At 37.0% G+C, this 22,823-nt stretch overlaps 1 protein-coding gene across 4 annotated transcripts in view; it reads left to right on the top strand.

Annotated features, from left to right (window-relative positions):
• Positions 1–22,823, top strand: part of LOC128662231 (CD209 antigen-like protein C) — a 295,491-nt gene that overhangs the window by 83,680 nt on the left and 188,988 nt on the right. For all 4 annotated transcript variants that reach the window (XM_053716052.1, XM_053716051.1, XM_053716050.1 and 1 more), the window contains exon 3: positions 17,169–17,216. In XM_053716052.1, coding sequence (XP_053572027.1) covers positions 17,169–17,216 — 48 coding nt within the window. The remainder of the gene's footprint in view (positions 1–17,168; positions 17,217–22,823) is intronic.

Below are 22,823 nucleotides of genomic sequence, written 5' to 3'. Positions count from 1 at the left end.
TAATCTAACCCAAACCCCCCTTAAAATAACCTAACACTAATCCCCTGAAGATCATCCTACCTTTAGTCGTCTTCACTCAGCCGAGCCACCGATGGAACTGAAGAGGACATCCGGACCGGCAGAAGTGATCATCCAAGGGGCGCTGAAGAAATCTTCCATCCGATGAAGTGATCCTCCAAGCGGCGCTGAAGAAATCTTCCATCCGGGCGATGTCATCTTTCAAGAGGCGCTGAAGAAGTCTTCTATACGGGCGAGGTCATCTTCGAAGCCGGGTCTTGAATCTTCATCCCGCCAACGCGGAACATCCTTCTTTCCCGACGGACTACCGACGAATGAAGGCTCCTTTAAGGGACGTCATCCAAGACGGCGTCCCTTCAATTCCGATTGGCTGATAGGATTCTATCAGCCAATCAGAATTAAGGTAGGAAAAATCTGATTGGCTGATTGAATCAGCCAATCAGATTCAAGTTCAATCCGATTGGCTGATCCAATCTGCCAATCAGATTGAGCTCGCATTCTATTTGGCTGATCGGAACAGCCAATAGAATGCGAGCTCAATCTGATTAGCTAAAATAAATACAAATTTACCTGTAAAATAAATATAAATCCTAAGATAGCTACAATGTAATTATTAATTATATTGTAGCTATCTTAGGGTTTATTTTACAGGTAAGTATTTAGTTTTAAATAGGAATAATTTATTAAAGTATAGTGTAGTGTTAGGTGTAATTGTAACTTAGGTTAGTTTTTAGTTTACAGGTTAATTTCTCTTTATTTTAGCTAGGTAAGCTATTAAATAGTTAATAACTATTTAATAGCTATTGTACCTAGTTAAAATAAATTGAAAGTTGCCTGTAAAATAAAAATAAATCCTAACATAGCTACAATATAATTATTATTTATATTGTAGCTATATTAGGGTTTATTTTAAAGGTAAGTATTTAGTTTTAAATAGGATTAACTTAGGCCTAGATTTAGAGTTCGGCGGTAAAAGGGCTGTTAACGCTCCGCGGGTTTTTTTCTGGCCGCACCATAAATTTAACTCTGGTATCGAGAGTTCAAACAAATGCTGCGTTAGGCTCCAAAAAAGGAGCGTAGAGCATTTTTACCGCAAATGCAACTCTCGATACCAGAGTTGCTTACGGACGCGGCCGGCATCAAAAACGTGCTCGTGCACGATTCTCCCATAGGAAACAATGGGGCTGTTTGAGCTGAAAAAAAACCTAACACCTGCAAAAAAGCAGCGTTCAGCTCCTAACGCAGCCCCATTGTTTCCTATGGGGAAACACCTCCTAAGTCTGCACCTAACACCCTAACATGTACCCCGAGTCTAAACACCCCTAACCTTACACTTATTAACTCCTAATCTGCCGCCCCCGCTATCGCTGACCCCTGCATTACACTTTTAACCCCTAATCTGCCGCTCCGTAAACCGCCGCCACCTACGTTATCCCTATGTACCCCTAATCTGCTGCCCTAACATCGCCGACCCCTATGTTATATTTATTAACCCCTAATCTGCCCCCCACAACGTCGCCGACACCTGCCTACACTTATTAACCCCTAATCTGCCGAGCGGACCTGAGCGCTACTATAATAAAGTTATTAACCCCTAATCCGCCTCACTAACCCTATCATAAATAGTATTAACCCCTAATCTGCCCTCCCTAACATCGCCGACACCTACCTTCAATTATTAACCCCTAATCTTCCGATCGGAGCTCACCGCTATTCTAATAAATGGATTAACCCCTAAAGCTAAGTCTAACCCTAACACTAACACCCCCCTAAGTTAAATATAATTTTTATCTAACGAAATAAATTAACTCTTATTAAATAAATGATTCCTATTTAAAGCTAAATACTTACCTGTAAAATAAATCCTAATATAGCTACAATATAAATTATAATTATATTATAGCTATTTTAGGATTAATATTTATTTTACAGGCAACTTTGTAATTATTTTAACCAGGTACAATAGCTATTAAATAGTTAAGAACTATTTAATAGTTACCTAGTTAAAATAATAACAAATTTACCTGTAAAATAAATCCTAACCTAAGATATAATTAAACCTAACACTACCCTATCAATAAAATAATTAAATAAACTACCTACAATTACCTACAATTAACCTAACACTACACTATCAATAAATTAATTAAACACAATTGCTACAAATAAATAAAATTAAATAAACTATCTAAAGTACAAAAAATAAAAAAGAACTAAGTTACAGAAAATAATAAAATATTTACAAACATAAGAAAAATATTACAACAATTTTAAACTAATTACACCTACTCTAAGCCCCCTAATAAAATAACAAAGCCCCCCAAAATAAAAAATTCCCTACCCTAGTCTAAAATACAAATATTACAAGCTCTTTTACCTTACCAGCCCTGAACAGGGCCCTTTGCGGGGCATGCCCCAAGAATTTCAGCTCTTTTGCCTGTAAAAAAAAACATACAATACCCCCCCCCCAACATTACAACCCACCACCCACATACCCCTAATCTAACCCAAACCCCCCTTAAATAAACCTAACACTACCCCCCTGATGATCTTCCTACCTTGTCTTCACCATGCCAGGTTCACCGATCCGTCCTGGCTCCAAGATCTTCATCCAACCCAAGCGGGGGCTAGACATCCACTGAAGAAGTCCAGAAGAGGGTCCAAAGTCTTCCTCCTATCCGGCAAGAAGAGGACATCCGGACCGGCAAACATCTTCTCCAAGCGGCATCTTCTATCTTCTTCCATCCGATGACGACCGGCTCCATCTTGAAGACCTCCAGCGCGGATCCATCCTCTTCTTCCGACGACTAGACGACGAATGACGGTTCCTTTAAGGGACGTCATCCAAGATGGCGTCCCTCGAATTCCGATTGGCTGATAGGATTCTATCAGCCAATCGGAATTAAGGTAGGAATTTTCTGATTGGCTGATGGAATCAGCCAATCAGAATATAGTTCAATCCGATTGGCTGATCCAATCAGCCAATCAGATTGAGCTCGCATTCTATTGGCTGATCGGAACAGCCAATAGAATGCGAGCTCAATCTGATTGGCTGAACTCTAAATCTAGGCCTTAGTTAATAAGAGAAATATTATTTAGATTTATTTAATTAATATTTAAGTTAGGGGGGCGTAAGGGTTAGGGTTAGATTTAGGTTTAGGGGTTAATAATTTTATTACAGTGGCGGCGGTGTAGTGGGGGGCAGTATAGGGGTTAATAAATTTATTATAGGTGGCGATGGTGTAGAGGGGGCAGGATAGGGGTTAATAAATTTATTATAGGTGACGACGGTGTAGGGGGGGCAGGATAGGGGTTAATAAATTTATTATAGGTGACGACGGTGTAGGGGGGGCAGGATAGGGGTTAATACATTTATTATAGGTGACGATGGTGTAGTGGGGGGCAGGATAGGGGTTAATAAATTTATTATAGGTGGCGACAGTGTAGGGGGGGCAGGATAGGGGTTATTAGGTATAATGTAGGTGGCAGCGGTGTCCGGGAGCGGCGGTTTAGGGGTTAATACATTTATCACAGTTGCGGAAGGGTCTAGGAGCGGTGGTTTAGGGGTTAATACATTTATCACAGTTGCGGCGGGGTCTAATCTGCCGCCCCCAAAGTCGCCGCCACTATAATAAACATATTAACCCCTAAACCGCCACACTCCCGCCTCGCAAACATTAGTTGAATATTATTAACCCCTAACCTGCCGTCCCTAACATCGCCGCCACCTACCTACATTTATTAACCCCCAACGTAGCCGCCACTATACTAAAGTTATTAACCCCTAAATCTAAGTCTAACCCTAAACCTAACACCCCTAACTTAAATATAATTAAAACAAATCTAACTAAAAATTCCTACCATTAAATAAATTATTCCGATTTAAAACTAAATACTTACCTATACAATAAAACCCTAAGCTAGCTGCAATATAGCTAATAGTTACATTGCAGCTATCTTAGGATTTATTTTTATTTTACAGGCAAGTTTGTATTTATTTTAACTAGGTAGAATAGTTACTAAATAGTTATTAACTATTTAATAACTACCTAGCTAAAATAAATACAAAAGTACATGTAAAATAAAACCTAACCTAAGTTACAATAACACCTAACACTACACTATAATTAAATAAATTAACTAAATTAACAACAATTAAATAAATTAAATTAGCTAAAGTACAAAACCCCCCCATTAAATTACAGAAAATAATAAACAAATAAACATGTCTTCATCCAACCGGGCCGAAGTCCTCAACGAAGCCTGGAGAAGTCTTCATCCAAGCCGGACGAAGTGGTCCTCCAGACGGGCAGAAATCTTCATCCAGATCTTCTATCTATATATATATAGGGGGGTTGTGTGGGACAATGGGGTCCCACTAAAGTGCGATATATATGTATTTTAATGTAATCTATCTCCAATAGTGTAAAAACGAACAAGTAATGGGAAGCGTAATAGACAGTGTGTGAATGCATGCCAGTGTGTAAGGGTTAAACTTGATAAGCACCGAAACAGAACTTATGGGTAACTTTATTTAAACAAATAACCCGAGAGTAACCGCACTAGTGTTACAAGGGAACTTAACCCAGCAAAGGCATCGGCTGTGAATAGACTGATAACCGAACCTGACTTAGCATTAGTGACACACTGCATTACTAAGCTGTAGTGAATAACAGCGGGGAGCGGTAGCCAGGGAACTATGGCAAATATCATTACAAGTAAACCATAAAGATACAATACACTGCCACACTCAGCTGTAGTAAACAACAGCGTAGAGCGGCAGTCAGGGAACCGTTGTTAGAATTATCACAAGTTAACATAACGACACAATACCGGGTGTTGGTTATGACTTACATAGAAGTACAATTATTAGTTAAAGTTAATGGGTATCAAGTGAAACTAAACTCAGAGGCTGAATATAATCAATAACTCACATAGAAGTACATCTATCAGCTATGGCTATGAATATTGAGTAAAACCGAAACTCAGAGGCAGAACATATTTATAATCACAGATATCAGAGCCCACAGCAAAGGAACCAAATGAGAGTGCTGTAATATCGTAAACTTATAAAAACACTTCAGAATTATACATTACGTGTGTTATAAGAGTAAAATTAAAAACAAGCTTTCACTATAAAGACAACCAGTGTTTTAATTCCTAGCAAGAAACCGAAATCAAAGTGTTGCAACATTGTACGCTTAAAATAACACTGCAGAATTACATTTTATATGGTTAGCTGGGGAATACACCCAATACATAGAAGCCAAGTACTAATAAGTTGAATAAAATCTAAAGGTGGATGTTGGAACTATAAACAAAACAGTCTCTGAGCACCCAGTAAAGAAAGAGACAGATATATATATAGATATATATATATATACACATAATCACCCCGCCATCCATATGTAAAAGGGTTTGCGCAAAAAATAAACAAGACAAAAAGAAAGAATTTGAATAGTGGGTTCTAGAGCAGAATTACTCGTCAAAATTCAAGCAAATTGGTGTCTTTATTGAATCAAGTATTTAGAACTATACAGTAAAAACACACGCAACACAAATATGAGATCACTTTATTTATAAGGAGTGAAGAAAAATCATAGGTTTCCATTCATATGTGGGAAGAATTTATGTAATAACCTCGAATATAAGAGATAACCAAACACGAGCACACGTACCTTTACATAACCAAGTACAACAGATCTCAAGATACCCAACTATTACCAAGTTCTATGTATTAACATAAATAAAATCTGACAATCCCTGCTGTCACTCAGATTTAATCACAACCCACTTTACACTAATTTAAGTCTCGAAGAACATAAGAGACTACCAAATACAACCAATACCCATTACAAGTTTGTGATCAATCTGGTTTTATTAATAAAATAAAGTACCGACTAGTCTAACTAATACCACATACAAAAGTATTAAATAAGCCGGTCACTTGAGCAATTCGACAAAAACCAGAAATAATTGACACTTGCTATTCAGAGATAGAGAGATTTTAATCTGTTTGTTTGTGTTCACCCATTTTTTAAAGTGAGAAATAAAAGTTAAATTTTAAAGGCATCAGTGGCTCTACCCCAGTCTGGGCAGAGAGTGCTACATAGCATTTCTTTCCTGGGAACTATTCCCAATTTGTCTGCAAGTTCAGTACTAGATGCTAGCACCACTCCTCAAAGGAATATAGAATATAGATACTAAATTTCAATACAGTATCTTAAATAATTGAAACCAGTGAGGAGCTTGCCTATATAGTGCCCTTGTTATCCTTGTGTGTTGAATTAGTTGAATATTATTAACCCCTAACCTGCCGTCCCTAACATCGCCGCCACCTACCTACATTTATTAACCCCCAACGTAGCCGCCACTATACTAAAGTTATTAACCCCTAAATCTAAGTCTAACCCTAAACCTAACACCCCTAACTTAAATATAATTAAAACAAATCTAACTAAAAATTCCTACCATTAAATAAATTATTCCGATTTAAAACTAAATACTTACCTATACAATAAAACCCTAAGCTAGCTGCAATATAGCTAATAGTTACATTGCAGCTATCTTAGGATTTATTTTTATTTTACAGGCAAGTTTGTATTTATTTTAACTAGGTAGAATAGTTACTAAATAGTTATTAACTATTTAATAACTACCTAGCTAAAATAAATACAAAAGTACATGTAAAATAAAACCTAACCTAAGTTACAATAACACCTAACACTACACTATAATTAAATAAATTAACTAAATTAACAACAATTAAATAAATTAAATTAGCTAAAGTACAAAACCCCCCCATTAAATTACAGAAAATAATAAACAAATAAACATGTCTTCATCCAACCGGGCCGAAGTCCTCAACGAAGCCTGGAGAAGTCTTCATCCAAGCCGGACGAAGTGGTCCTCCAGACGGGCAGAAATCTTCATCCAGATCTTCTATCTCATCCATCCAGCGCGGAACGGTTCCATCTTCAAGACATCCGACGTGGAGCATCCTCTTCATCCGATGACTACCTGACAAATGAAGGTTCCTTTAAGTGATGTCATCCAAGATGGCATCCCTTAGATTCTGATTGGCTGATAGAATTCTATCAGCCAATCGGAATTAAGGTAGAAAAAATCCTATTGGCTGATGCAATCAGCCAATATGATTGAACTTCAATACTATTGGCTGATACAATCAGCCAATAGGATTGAGCTCACATTCTATTGGCTGATTGGAATGCCATCTGGATGAAAACTTCTGCCCACCTGGAAGACCACTTCGCCCGGCTTGGATGAAGACTTCTCCCGGCTTCGTTGAGGACTTTGGCCCGGTTGGATGAAGACTTCTGCCGCTTCCTTGAGGATGGATGTCCGGTCTTCAGAACTGTAAGTCAATCTTCAGGGGGTTAGTGTTAGTTTTTTTAAGGGTGTATCGGGTGGGTTTTATTTTTAGGTTAGGGTTTGGGCCGCAAAAGAGCTAACTGCCCTTTTAAAGGCAATGCCCATCCAAATGCCCTTTTCAGGGCAATGGGGAGCTTAGGTTTTTTTAAATAGTATTTTATTTGGGGGGTTGTTGTGTGGTTGGTGGGTTTTACTGCTAGGGGGGTTGTTTGTATTTTTTTTACAGGTAAAAGAGCTGATTACTTTGGGGCAATGCCCCGCAAAAGGCCCTTTTAAGGGCTATTGGTAGTTTAGTTTAGGCTAGGGTTTTTTTATTTTGGAGTGGCTTTTTTTATTTTGATAGGGCTATAAGATTAGGTGTAATTAGTTTAAATATCTTGTAATTTGTTTATTATTTTCTGTAATTTAGTGTTTTTGTTTTTTTGTACTTTAGCTAATTTAATTTATTTAATTGTTGCTAATTTACGCCTAGATTTAGAGTTCTGCGGTAGCTGTCAAAAGCAGCGTTAAGGGCTCCTAACGCTGCTTTTGGCTGCCCGCTGGTATTTAGAGTCAGCCAGGAAAGGGTCTAACGCTCACTTTCAAGCCGCGATTTTTCCATACCGCAGATCCCCTTATGCCAATTGCGTATCCTATGTTTTCAATTGGATCTTCCTAATGCCAGTATTTAGAGTCTTGGCTGAAGTGAGCATTAGACCCTCTACCGACAAGACTCCAGCCCAGAAAAAAGTCAGTAGTTAAGAGCTTTATGGGCTAACGCGGTTTATAAAGCTCTTAACTACTGTGCTCTAAAGTACACTAACACCCATAAACTACCTATGTACCCCTAAACCGAGGTCCCCCCACATCGCCGCCACTATAATAAATATTTTTAACCCCTAATCTGCCCCCCCAACGTCGCCGCTACCTACCTACACTTTTTAACCCCTAATCTGCCGACCGGACCTCGCCGCTACTCAAATAAATGTATTAACCCCTAAAGCTAAGTCTAACCCTAACCCTAACACCCTCCTAAATTAAATATAATTTTAATCTAACAAAATAAATTAAATATTAACTAAATATTCCTATTTAAATCTAAATACTTACCTGTAAAATAAACCCTAATATAGCTACAATATAACGAATAATTATATTGTAGCTATTTTAGGGTTTATTTTTATTTTACAGGCAACTTTGTATTTATTTTAACTAGGTACAATAGCTATTAAATAGTTATTAACTATTTAATAGCTACCTAGTTAAAATAATTACCAAATTACCTGTAAAATAAATCCTAACCTAAGTTACAATTAAACCTAACACTACACTATCAATAAATAAATTAAATAAATAAACTACAAGTACCTACAATTAAATAAACTAAACTAAATTACAAAAACAAACAAACACTAAATTACAAAAAATAAAAAAAGATTACAAGAATTTTAAGCTAATTACACCTACTCTAAGCCCCCTAATAAAATAACAAAGCCCCCCCCCAAAAAATTTTTCCCTACCCTAATCTAAATTAAAAAAGTTAACAGCTCTATTACCAGCCCTTAAAAGGGCTTTTTGCGGGACATGACCCAAAGTAATCAGCTCTTTTGCCTGTAAAAAAAAACACAATACCACCCCCCAACATTACAACCCACCACCCACATACCCCTACTCTAACCCAAACCCCCCTTTAAATAAACCTAACACTACCCCCCTGAAGATCTCCCTATCTTGAGTCGTGTTCACCCAGCCGGGCACCGATGGACCAAAAGAGGACATCAGGAGCGGCAGAAGCCTTCATCCTATCCGGGCAGAAGAGGACTTCCGGACCGGCAGACATCTTCATCCAAGCGGCATCTTCTATCTTCATCCATCCGGAGCGGAGCGGAGCCATCTTCTTCCAGCCGACGCGGATCCATCCTTCTTCCCCGATGCCTGCTCACCGAATGAAGGTTCCTTTAAATGACGTCATCTAAGATGGCATCCCTCGAATTCGGATTTGCTGATAGGATTCTATCAGCCAATCGGAATTAAGGTAAGAAAAATCTGATTGGCTGATTCAATCAGCCAATCAGATTCAAGTTCAATCGGATTGGCTGATCCAATCAGCCAAAAACAGCCAATAGAATGCGTTTTCCTACCTTAATTCCGATTGGCTGATAGAATCCTATCAGCCAATCGGAATTCGAGGGACGCCATCTTGGATGATGTCATTTAAAGGAACCTTCATTCAGCGAGTAGGCGTTGGGGAAGAAGGATGGATCCGCGTCGGCTGGAAGAAGATGGCTCCGCTCCGGATGGATGAAGATAGAAGATGCCGCTTGGATGAAGATGTCTGCCGGTCCGGATGTCCTCTTCTGCCCGGATAGGATGAAGACTTCTGCCGCTTCTGATGTCCTCTTTTGGTCCATTGGTGCCCGGCTGGGTGAACACGACTCAAGGTAGGGAGATCTTCAGGGGGGTAGTGTTAGGTTTATTTAAGGGGGGTTTTGGTTTTGGGGGGGGGCTTTGTTATTTTATTAGGGGGCTTAGAGTAGGTGTAATTAGCTTCAAATTCTTGTAAACTTTTTTATTTTTTGTAATTTAGTCTTTGTTTGTTTTTGTAATTTAGTTTAGTTTATTTAATTGTAGGTCATTGTAGGTAATTGTAGTTAATTTATTTAATTTATTTATTGATAGTGTAGTGTTAGGTTTAATTGTAACTTAGGTTAAGATTTATTTTACAGGTAATTTGGTAATTATTTTAACTAGGTAGCTATTAAATAGTTAATAACTATTTAATAGCTATTGTACCTAGTTAAAATAAATACAAAGTTGCCTGTAAAATAAAAATAAACCCTAAAATAGCTACGATATAATTATTCGTTATATTGTAGCTATATTAGGGTTTATTTTACAGGTAAGTATTTAGATTTAAATAGGAATACTTTAGTTAATAATATTTAATTTATTTAGTTAGATTAAAATTATATTTAATTTAGGGGGGTGTTAGGGTTAGGGTTAGACTTAGCTTTAGGGTTTAATACATTTATTAGAGTAGCGGCGAGGTCCGGTCGGCAGATTAGGGGTTAATAAGTGTAGGTAAAGTAGCGGCGACGTGGGGGGGCAGATTAGGGGTTAATAAATATTATGTAGGTGTCGGCAATGTTAGGGACAGCAGATTAGGGGTACATAGGGATAATGTAGGTTACAGCGGTGTACGGAGCGGCAGATTAGGGGTTAATTGTGTAATGCAGGTGTCAGCGATAGCGGGGGCGGCAGATTAGGGGTTAATAAGTGTAAGGTTAGGGGTGTTTAGATTCGGGGTTCATGTTAGGGTGTTAGGTGCAGACTTAGAAAGTGTTTCCCCATAGGAAACAATGGGGCTGCGTTAGGAGCTGAACGCTGCTTTTTTGCAGGTGTTAGGTTTTTTTTCAGCACAAACTGCCCCATTGTTTCCTATGGGGGAATCGTGCACAAGCACGTTTTTCCAGCTAGGTGCTACCGTAAGCAACGCTGGTATTGAGAGTTGAAGTGGCAGTAAATATGCCTGTACGCTCCCTTTTTGGAGCCTAACGCAGCCTTTCAGAGAACTCTAAATACCAGCGTTGTTTAGAAGCAGCGCTAAATAAAAAAGATGCGTAGCTAACGCCGCCCTTTGGCCACAAAACTCTAAATCTAGGTGTTAGTTCATTTATTTAATTATAGTGTAGTGTTAGGTGTTATTGTAACTTAGGTTAGGTTTTATTTTACAGGTTCTTTTGTATTTATTTTAGCTAGGTAGTTATTAAATAGTTAATAACTATTTAATAACTATTCTACCTATTTAAAATAAATACAAACTATTAGGTATATTGTAGCTATTTTAGGGTTTATTTTATAGGTAAGTATTTAGTTTTAAATAGGAATTATGTAGGTAATAATAGTAATTTTTAGTTAGATTTATTTTAATTATATTTAAATTAGAGGGTGTTAGGGTCAGACTTAGGTTTAGGGGTTAATACATTTAGTATAGTGGCGGCGACGTTGGGGGCGGAAGATTAGGGGTTAATAAATGTAGGTAGGTGGCGGCGATGTTAGGGACGGCAGATTAGGGGTTAATAATATGTAAATAATGTTTGCGAGGCGGGAGTGCGGCGGTTTAGGGGTTAATATGTTTATTATAATGGCGGTGACATTGGGGGCCGCAGATTAGTGGTTAATAAGTGTAGGTAGGTTGCGGCGACATTGGGGGCGGCCAATTAGGGGTTAATAAATATAATGTAGGTGTCGGCGATGTTGGGGGCATCAGATTAGGGGTTCATAAGTATAATGTAGGTGGCAGCGGTGTCCAGAGCGGCAGATTAGGGGTTAATCAATATAATGTAGGTGTCTGCGATGTCGGGACGGCAGATTAGGGGTTAATAAGTGTAAGATTAGGGGTGTTTAGACTCGGGGTTCATGTTAGGGTGTTAGGTGTAGACATAACTTTTATTTCCTAATAGGAATCAATGGGGCTGCGTTACTGAGTTTTACGGTGCTTTTTTGCAAGTGTTAGACTTTTTCTCAGCCGGCTCTCCCCATTGATTCCTATTGGGAAATCGTGCATGAGCACCTACGACCAGCTCACCGCTGACTTAAGCAGCGCTGGTATTAGAGTGCGGTAAGGAGCAAAATTTTGCTCAACGCTCATTCTTGTCTTTTAACGCCGGGTTTGTAAAAACCCGTAGTACCAGCGCTGTATCTAAGTGAGCGGTGAGAGAAAACTGCTCGTTAGCACCGCATAGCTTCTAATGCAAAACTCATAATCTAGCCGTAAGTGACTTTATCTCACTTTGCTGTGGACCCGAGAAGGCTTGTGGAAAGATACATGAGAACTTATCACCCTAACACCTCCATATCGGGAAGAGAGGGAGACATACCAGGATCCAGCAGGGATTCCCAGGCCAGAAGTAAATACCCAATTGTACAGTGGGGCAGCGATGGTAGCATGTTTAAATATATATGTATATGATTATATGCATATATATTTATGTGTTAATATGTGTATATACACATATTAACACTTAAATATATATTTATATAAGAATTTACATATACTGTATATTTACTGGGAACACCCCTAAATACTTCCTACTGCAGTTATTTTATTATAAAATGCTGCCATCTTTATTTTTTAATAAAATACACTACACAGTATTTTGGGGGCATTTGGGGCAAATTTATAAAATTAACCAGAGATCTCAATAACATTGGAATGCAAAATATTCATATTTCATGTCAGGTTAGTGCACTTGAGTAAACACGATCTGGTTAGCATGTGAGTAAGGGTGTTAGTTTTTTTTTTTCTTTTGAAGTCTATGAGGGAATACATTAAAGGCACAATTTACAAAAAAAAGTCTCCCCTTTAATTTGTTCCCAATCATACACTTTACCTGCTGGAGTGTATTAAATTGTTTACAAGTATTTCCATTACCCTTATATTGGCATTTGAATTAGTTTATTTAGCCTGTGGTATCCCCACCCATCCTGAAAGTTTTTGGCCTCAAGGCCAAGCTGTGTTAACACAGCCAGTAGAAGAAATTACACTCCCCGTGGGTTATAGACGAGATAAGGTAATACATTGTTATTTTTCCATTGTTCTCTCCAAGTATTGGTGATTGGTTTATGGACAGATATAAGATAAAGAAGCAGGTATATGTACACAAAGTAATGAGATCTGATTATACCTACAAGCTCAACCAATTTTATTTGGTTGTGGCTTCAAAACACAAAATCAGCTTATTCATATACACAAATAAGCCTTAAAAAGCAAATCTCATACATTTTATACTCTGCAGCTGGTAAAAAAAAGTAATTGGAGACACATTAATTTAAAAACTATTTTATAGTATACTGTTCCTTTAATGCATTTGCAAAATTTAGAAGTTTGGCTTTTTGTGCGTGTTGTGCTAGCGCTCGTACACAAACTTTTCACTTCTCAACTTGTAATACGAGCGCAACACAATACACAAAAAAGACACTGTCTAGCAAAGTTATCGTATGAGCGGTAGCGCTAATTTGCTCTATAATCGTAACTTAGCCCCATGTCAGAAAAAGCGGGCTGCATTTGGGATGAAAACCATGTAAATATAATCTAAGGAACAAGAGTTACCACTGCACTTCCACATATAAACATATGGGGCTCCATTTAATAAGCAGCGGATGCTGCTTCAGATGCAGTCGTAAGACCACTGCTCCTTAACCATTCCGCCACCTTTTAGATTGGATCGGGATTATTGACAGCCCCTGCTAGTGGCGGATTGGCTGCCAATGAACAGGGGGGCCGCATTGCACAAGCATTTCACTGGTCAGCTATAGGTAATCATGTCCGCTCAACAAATGATAAATCAACCCCATGGACTGCACTGTGGTGCATTAACATTGCTAGAGCACAATCCATAACTAATCCATTTTTGCACTCATATTACAAGTCCATGGTTAACAGACATCGCTTGCACAATAGCACACACTAAATTCATTTCGGGTTAGAGCGGGTGCCGTAATTTTCTCTTCTAATAGATTTCTATTTGGCACGCTATAAATTTCATGTCAGGTTAGCACACAAGCACAAATTCCTTTTTTCTAATAGGTTTCTCTTGGGCGTGCTATAAATTTCATGTCTGATTAGAGCGCAAGCACTAAGCAGATGGAGAGTAATAATTCTGTTTTCCATTAATGCCTATCCTGTACATAAATGTAGAGTGAAAATAAAATATTTTTGCACAGTCACCCACACACTCAATTGACGTTAAACAAAATCATTGTTTTGTGTGGCCTCAATTTATTAAAGGGATTGTAAATATATTTTAAAAGGGACCTAAAAAAAAAAAAATTGAAATATGTAATTGAACACAACTTATATAACAGCTGTAATGTCCATATAGGGGAAATGGACATTACAGCTGTTATATAAATTGAAAAGACATAAATTCATTTAAATCTTTGAAACCAAACATTTTTGATAATAAAGGGAAAATATATTTAGATCTCTAAAAATGACAGCATCACTGCTCCTCTCGGTGGAAACCCACAAAGAGAATGGCAGCAATTTTAGAATTTTAAATCTGTAAATCCTTATCAAAGGATCTGTATTAAACATTTGCTATCACATTTTTATCATTCTATTGTTTGCAAATAGTTTACTTTTCTGTTGGTGTCACTGACGTAAAATCTAACACAATAGTTTGGACTAAGGCCCTGGGGTAAATGGGCCACACCTGTCGCAGAGCATCTTAATTGTTGCTTTGAGGCCTATTTATCAAGCCGTCAACTGCGCTGCATTTGCCGGCACCAATACGCTTGCCTGACATCGCCTAACATCACTGCCGTGGACCAGAATACGTTCTCCATATTTATATAAAAAGCTGTCAAAAAGCCGCGCACCAAGTACGAGGCGATGAGCAGCGGACTGTTGTTAACTAAACAGTCATCGATCTCGCTGCAATTTGGCTTTTTCACAGCTTTATTTATATACTGTCACTAAACACAGTCACTATACTAAACTGTATAACCCCTATCGCCACTCCCGGACCCCGCCACAACTAAATAAAGTTATTAACCCCTAAACCGCCGCTCCCGGAGCCCACCGCAACTTTAATAAATGTATTAACCCCTATCCCGCCGCTCACGGAGCCCACCGCAACTAAATAAAGTTATGAACCCCTAAACCGCCAGCCCCTCACATCGCCATAAACTAAATTAACCTATTAACCCCTAAACCTAACAACCCGCTAACTGTACATTAAATATTAACTCATCCCTATCTTATAATAAATTTAAACTTACCTTTAGAATTAAATTAAACTATATTAAACTATTAATTAATCTACCCTAACTATTATACTAAAATTACATTAAACTATATTAAACTAATAATTAACCTACCCTAACTATTATACTAAATTACATTAAACTATATTAAACTAATAAGTAATCTACCCTAACTATTATACTAAAATTACATTAAACTATATTAAACTAATAATTAATCTACCCTAACTGTTAAACTAAAATTACATTAAACTACAAATTAAATTAACTATATTTAAATTAACTATATTATATATTTAAAAACCTAACCCTATTAATTAATCTACCCTAAAGTGATGCAGCATAACTGTAAAAAGCTGACATGAAAATATCACCTGAACATTTCTTTGTAAAAAAGGAAGATATTTTACCTTACAATTTCCTCAGCTCACCAGAGAAAGTGCGGTATAAACAGATAGACTTCAGCTGCTGTCCAGCTTCAGGTTAAAAAAAAAGAAGGAAGAAATGAACAGCAGCCAATCAGCATCAGCAGTGCTGAGGTCATGAACTGTGATGTCATGAAATTTCATAGTAAACTTCCTTAAACTAAATAGGGAAATAACCTTGCAGGTCCCGTGACAGGCATACTGATTTGCTGCTTAAAGTCTTTACAATGGGGTGTGAATAATTTGGATGTTTTGAGGTAAAATATCTTTCTTTTTTACATAGAGATGTTCAGGTGATATTTTCTAGTCAGCTTTTTACAGCTATGCTGCATCACTTTTAAGTGTTTAAACATTTGGGTATTATGTACATTTAATTTATGTTGTGCATTCATTGGAATTTTCGTGACAAATGTGCATCTCTAAAGGACATGGGTTGATTGGATTTGATGAAACTCATCACGATAAGGAACCTGTAAGGAGTTCTAGGCAAATGATATGTAATTTGTGTTCTGAAATAGACCATGTGTCTCTCCATTTATCTGATTATCTCTGGGGATTTTCCAAAATAGCTCTGACATTCCCAGCCTCTTTGTTGGATAAACAACATAGAAGTTTTTCTTTGGCTTCTGTAGACAAAGCTGTATCGGCATCTTCTAACAAATAAACTGATCTTTGTATTCACTTACAGATAACATGGATTTATAGCAGTTTTATTAATTATTGCTTCCTCAAACAAATCAAAAACTTTAGTAATTGTACCCAAAGTACATGTCCTGAATAGGGATGGGCGAATGTGTTTATATTCAAATTTAAATGTTAGAACAAATGTTAGAACAAATGTTATTGTAGAAATTTGATTTACATAATCGAATGTTGATACGAACGAATATTCTCAAAAATTATATAATCAAATGCTATTTACACTTTTCGAATGTCACTTTCGAATTTGAATGTTCATTATTAGATTGAAAGTCCACATTCGAAATTTCAAATGTAACATTCGATTTAACAAATACTATTCAGAAGTTCAATAGTTGATGTGGTAGGCAATTTAGTAAATTGATACATAATAGATACAAATATATCAATTCAAATGTTTCTATTTAGAATATTATATTTAAATAAAGCATTAGAAATACTATTACAAATATATAAATTAGAATTTTCAAATTCAAATATTGCATAATTCAAATACATGAAATGAATGTTAGAATGTTGTACAAACATATGAAATTCAAAATAAATGAACGAATGTGTTAAAATTTGTTTCATTTTTCGAATGTTGCCTAACATTCGCCCATCCCTATTCCTGAAATGATTTAAGAAACCTGTCAGGAATTTTTCTAACGTGATTTTTTTTGTTTCCAATAAATTTCAGTATATTATTGTCAATATCTGGGGTATTGAAAACTTTGTGGGAAGTTCTGGACATTCTGCTTTGAGATTGTATCTGGTTTGTTTTGATAAGGACTTTACAAAATGGGTTATAGGGTAAGAGTAATTATTTTATGCAATTCACAGTTTAAGAGAGCTTAGCAGTAATCAGGATCATTTTCTAATATTTCTTTTTTTCTTTTTTTTCAGTTTCTACACTCAGTTTAAAAGTGAATCATTTGGAGATTCCTAGAAACAGTAAGTTTATGAATACCACATGTTGTGAGAGAACTATAAAAACAAGTATTATTTACAAAACAACAAAAAACAAAAGCAATAATTATATTGGTGTGTATGTCATCATTCATATGTATTTATTATAAATATATAGGGCCAGATTATAAGTGGAGCGCTAAATATCGCTTTTGTGAAATCGATATTTGTGCTCCACTGAGTAATTCCAGCACATGCTCATGTGCACTGTTATTACAAGTTGATAGCAATATGAACGTGAACTCGCGTTCACATTTCTGGGAAGCATTACGCTCACGAGAGTTCGCTTCTAAAGGCTCCAATGGGAGACTCATTCTGATGCCGTGAGACACGGCATGTGAACTAGTGCAGCGAAGTAGGTAAGTCGCACAGTGATGGCAGCAAATTGTAAATATATACAGTATGTATATGAATATATACATATACATTTATGTGTTTATATACACATATTAGCACATAAATATATATGTGTATAAGTATATACATATATATTTACTGGGAACACACAGTTCCCATAGACCACAATGTAAAGGCACTTTTCAGTGCCGTTTTTTTTTTTAAACCCACACCTGTCAACTTTAGCCCCCCAAAATTGCCTGGTGCAGTTATTTTATTAAAAAATAAAATGATACAATTTAATTTTTTTTTATAAAATACACACCACTATTTTTTGGAGGCATTTGGGGCACATTTATAAAATTAACCAGAGATCTGCTCTCTGGTTAATTTTATAATCACTAACTGCTACTGCAAGCTCTCAGTAGCAATAACCAGCCATATTGGTACTAACAGTCGAGTACCTGCAAAAAGATATAGAGACACTGAAACTTACGGTAGAGAACCTGGAAGAAGAACTTAAGACGCAGTTTTCACCCTCATATCTGAATAAAATCTTGAAAGAAAATGCAGCAAGTATAGCTGAATTAAGGAAATTACCAGTCCGGTAGGTTCTATAGATAGATCTATGACCCAAATGGCTGCAACCGGCGCTCCGCCCCCAAACAGAGGAGACGTCAGAAACAGGCGACCCAGCAGGAGCAAACAGCAAGCAGCAGCTCTGAGCCATCAGATTTTTTGCACAGGGAATCATACGGAGGTGGAAGCGAAGCAGACACAGGCACCGCAAGCGGCTCCAAAGAATAAACCAGATCCAGAAAGGGGTTACAGTTTGTACTTCAGACCACCCAGTCAACCCATTAGAAGAAATAGTGGTAAATATTTTTTCCCATGTTCTTCCAGATGACGAACTTAAAATACTGGACAAGGGTCTGTCTTTTTGCCAACAATCAGACTGTAATTTTTTCAACTTCAGCAAGATTTACATTGTTTCTTTAGAAATATTAAATTAAAAGTATGGGCACATGAATTTAAAAGGTAACCTAACTAATGAGAGCAATGATCCATTAAGTATTACACTTTTAGGGCTTCATAATAAGAGCAGCTTTTGCCCCTCTAATGTTAATGCCAGCATTAATACTTTTGAGAAACTTTGCGAATTTGTTGTGCTTATAGCGCTTGTGTATAGAGTGACCTGTGGCTCCTGTCTAGAGCGGATCCCCAAAAAAAGTCTGCAATAGTGCTATGGTGTATGTAGGTAGTAAGATAGGAGCGCCAAAAGAGGCAAGGCCAGGGGTTTGATGGAAATATGTGATATATAACGTAATTGATGAAGTTAGGGTCTGAATGAGTTCCCTGCAATAGTGGACCACAGTGATTTAGTCCGTCCTTCTTATAGTATTATAGAGTTTGTTTAAGAGCGTAGATTCCAAGCGTCTGGCGCTTTGGATTGGGGGGTGGATGTTAATGTGTACTATGAAGGCATATATAGGTGCAGGATAATTAGAAATCGAAAAAATTGTCTATATATAATGATATTAGATGACACAGAGCATACGTCTTCCAAATGAAATATCACAATTTTAATACAGTTATGTGCAATTTAGTACATCATATCCGGTTAAAAACAAGTTACATACAAGAATATGGATCCATAAAAACTATATGATAATACGATATATTAAAAATATTATATAAAAAATGTATTTAAGAACAATGATACGTATTAAGAACAATAATACAGTGAAAGTTCTGTATGTTAGAGATAGTCTGGGTCTCTCTGACAAAGTCCCTACGTCTGTCGTGGGGAAGGTAAGCTAAGGTACAGCTGTACAGCAAATATGCCTATAGGATAGATTTGCTTGTAAGGTGGCTGTATGAACATAGCAGTTTGAAAAGTAGCGAATGGTAAGACAATATGATAATGATACACAAATGTACAGATGAAAATAACACACAAATGTACAAATAAATACCTCAATTGTGTATAAGAACAAAATAGTGATCAAAATAATGATCCAAAAAGCAACTTGTGATCAAATAATAATCCAAAAAGCAATGCAGAAAATGTGTTCCTTAAATGAAGGTGTGAACAGTCCAATTAATGTGAGGTGATTTAATCCGTGAAAAAACACAAAAAAACAATGTAGTAAAGTCCATAAAGATGTTCAAAAAAGTTGTAATCCTTAATTTGATATCTCAAAAATAATAAGAATATCCAAAAATGTAAAAAATATGTATATAAGAATGTCCAATACAAAATCTCCAAAATATCCAATATAAGTGACTAGTGTATACACAAAATTATAAACGTGATCACTGAGAAAACAAAAATCTGTAGTTCTTATTGTAGTGCACAATGGTATTAGAAAATTGGAAAATGCACAAAATGAAATAAAAATATAAAAATATAAAAGAAAAAAGGGGAAGAACTTGGGGATTCCTCAAAACCTGTAAACAAAAGATAACAACATAGTGTGATATTGTTAAAAATAGGCAATAATAAAAGGAGTAATGCTCACCATATAGTTGTCAACGCGTTTCGGCCTGCAGTTGAGGCCTTTCTCAAGACTAACATATGGTATGGGTGAGCACCAGCCTTTATACCTTCTTTCTATCCAATCATTTTTTGCAAATTGCGCCAAAATTTTTGCGCCAAAATTTGGCGCCAAAATTCTTGTTCTTCCGGGATTTTGACCCGGTAGTGTTACCCCTGAATTGTTTTACAAATTTCTTTATTTTCATTTGTTTTAATTTGCCCAGTTTTTTAGCAATGTGGCTGTAGGTGCCAATCTCGTGCTCCTAAATTTGTTAGGTGTGGCTATTTATAATGCAATTTTGTTTCTTAACGATTTTTCTTGTGTCAGTTATGGTGTGACACAGCACCGGAAGTGAGATAGTTGTACACTTCTGGTTCGGCCGCTCGCCGGAAGTCGCGATGTTGCTTACTTCCGGTTTAGTCGCTCCACCGGAAGTCGGGTAATTACGTACTTCCGGTTCGGGCGTGAGACCTTTTTTTTAGTTAGTCATCTTCCTTAAAAGCGGAAGTTGGGTTGTTTATTCCCATTTTGTTCATTGTGCCTTTACTTATAAATTCTCCTGGGTAACATTAAGTTTAATATTCCATTTTAAAGCTTTGATTGGTTAGAAAGTCGATTAGAGGTTATGTTGTCATTGTATGACAAAATCTAACCTTGGTTATTGGAAGATGTTCTGTGTTTCTATGGTGCATATAATCCTTATACGCTTATAGGATTTCTGCCTGCACCTATATGTCTAAAAGTCACGTAGTTAGAATGCCATGTTATTACGAACAGAAAAAATAAATATAATAAGAAAATAAAATAATTGGAAAATTCTTTTACCATATCAGATCACATATTAGAGTAACGTGTTAGCATCTCACAATGATATCATATAATGTGTTGAATCTTACAAAATGGTTTAAACTTGAGCCCACCCTATATAATATAGAGTGGAGCAAGAAGTCACTGGGTCACTTTAGTGCTGATTGAGGATTGGAAGATTAGGTTATGTGTTTATTAAACAGCATAATTTAAGTATGTGAATTGTGGTTCTGTGAGTAGAGATCTACCATTCAATTCCTGTATGGGTTTTTTCAATAATACTGAAATTGTGCAGTAAAGATTGTAGTTCTGTATGTGGAGAACTATCATACTGTTACTGTGTGAAGCTTTCTGATATTATTGGAGCTTTGCAGTCAGTGTGGGTGTGTCGAGTTGTACACTAATGTGGCCTATTTCCCTTTGTGCTAAACGGCATGGTATCACATAGTCTGTTTGTGCTGATTTAGTTAAGGAGGGATTTTCATTGGGGGGCTATCTATTTCTTACTATTTTAGGCTTAGTAGATGTCATAGGTCTTCTTTATTGTTCAGACCCTTTGGGTGGAGACAATCTAAGTCAAATATCCATCTTGATTCCGCAATCAAAAGTTTTCTTTCATAGTTTCCTCCCCTCCAATTCGGTTTTATTAGTTGTATTCCGTAGTATTTTAGATCTTTGATGTTCCCTCTGTGGTGGATGAAAAAGTGGTTGTATAGGATAGTGTCGGTGTTTCCATGTTCGATCTGTAATATATGCTCTCTTATCCTGTCTTTCAGGCATCTCGAGGTCTGCCCGACATATTGTAGGCCACAGCTACATTGTATTATGTAAATCACACCTTTAGTGCTGCATCTTATCAAATTCTTGATCTCATATTTATTGTTAGAGTTGTGAGAAAGGAAGTTCTTGGTCTTCAATCCCCTTTTACACGCCTTACAGCTGGGGCAAGGGAAAAAACCTTTTATGTTTCTCCCTAGAACATCCTTTGTTTGGGCTGTTTGTTGGCGGGGAATGCTAGGAGATATTATGTTCTTAAGGTTGTCTGATTTCCTGTATATAAATCTGGGTCTGCTGGACAGTGTTTCTCCTATGATATCGTCGTTTTTCAGTAGGTGCCAGTGTTTCTCCAGTATTCTTTCTATAGTTCGCCTGTTTTCACTGTACTGGGTGATAAAGGCGACATCTATGGAGTTATTGTTGATATTCATTCCCTTCCTCTTATCTCTGTATCTAAGGAGCTCCTTGCGATCTCTGTTTCTCACTTCTTCGATATCCTTATTAAGTTTCTCTTCATCGTATCCTCTATCTATGAAACGTGTTTTTAGTTCTTCTGCCTGGCTTTCCCAGAGGTTGTGATCTGAGCAGTTTTTCTTAAGTCGTAGTAGCTGCCCCTTGGGAATATTTTCCTTCCATCTAGAATGGTGACAGCTTGCATTGTGGATGTAGTTGTTACAATCTACTGGTTTGAAATATGTTGAGGTCTTGAGTTCCCCCTTCTCAACTGTTATTTTGAGGTCTAGGAAGGTGATTTCAGTGTCACTAATCTCATATGTGAATTTCAGGTTGTTCATATTTTGATTCATGACATTTAGGGTGTGTTCCAGATCTTCTCTGGAGCCTCTCCATATCATGAGGATGTCATCTATGTACCTGTGATAGGAGACCAGGTCCGCGTCGGCTGGGCAAGAGTCCCAGAATGTTTGTTCCCATTGGCCCATATATAAGTTGGCATAACTCGGTGCGAACCTGGTCCCCATCGCTGTGCCACACAACTGGTTGTAAAATTTTCCATCATGGGAGAAGTAGTTGTGTGTCAGAATATAGCTTATCCCTGCTAGGATAAACTCTTTCTGAAGGTCAGGTACTGACTCATCTTTCCTTAGAAAGTGTTCAACGGCGTCTCGTCCTC

This window comes from Bombina bombina, chromosome 6, assembly GCF_027579735.1.
Source record: "Bombina bombina isolate aBomBom1 chromosome 6, aBomBom1.pri, whole genome shotgun sequence".
In the NCBI taxonomy this organism is placed as follows: Eukaryota; Metazoa; Chordata; class Amphibia; order Anura; family Bombinatoridae; genus Bombina; species Bombina bombina.
Note: the sequence above shows the minus strand (reverse complement) of the source record. Positions and strands in the feature narration are given on the sequence as shown.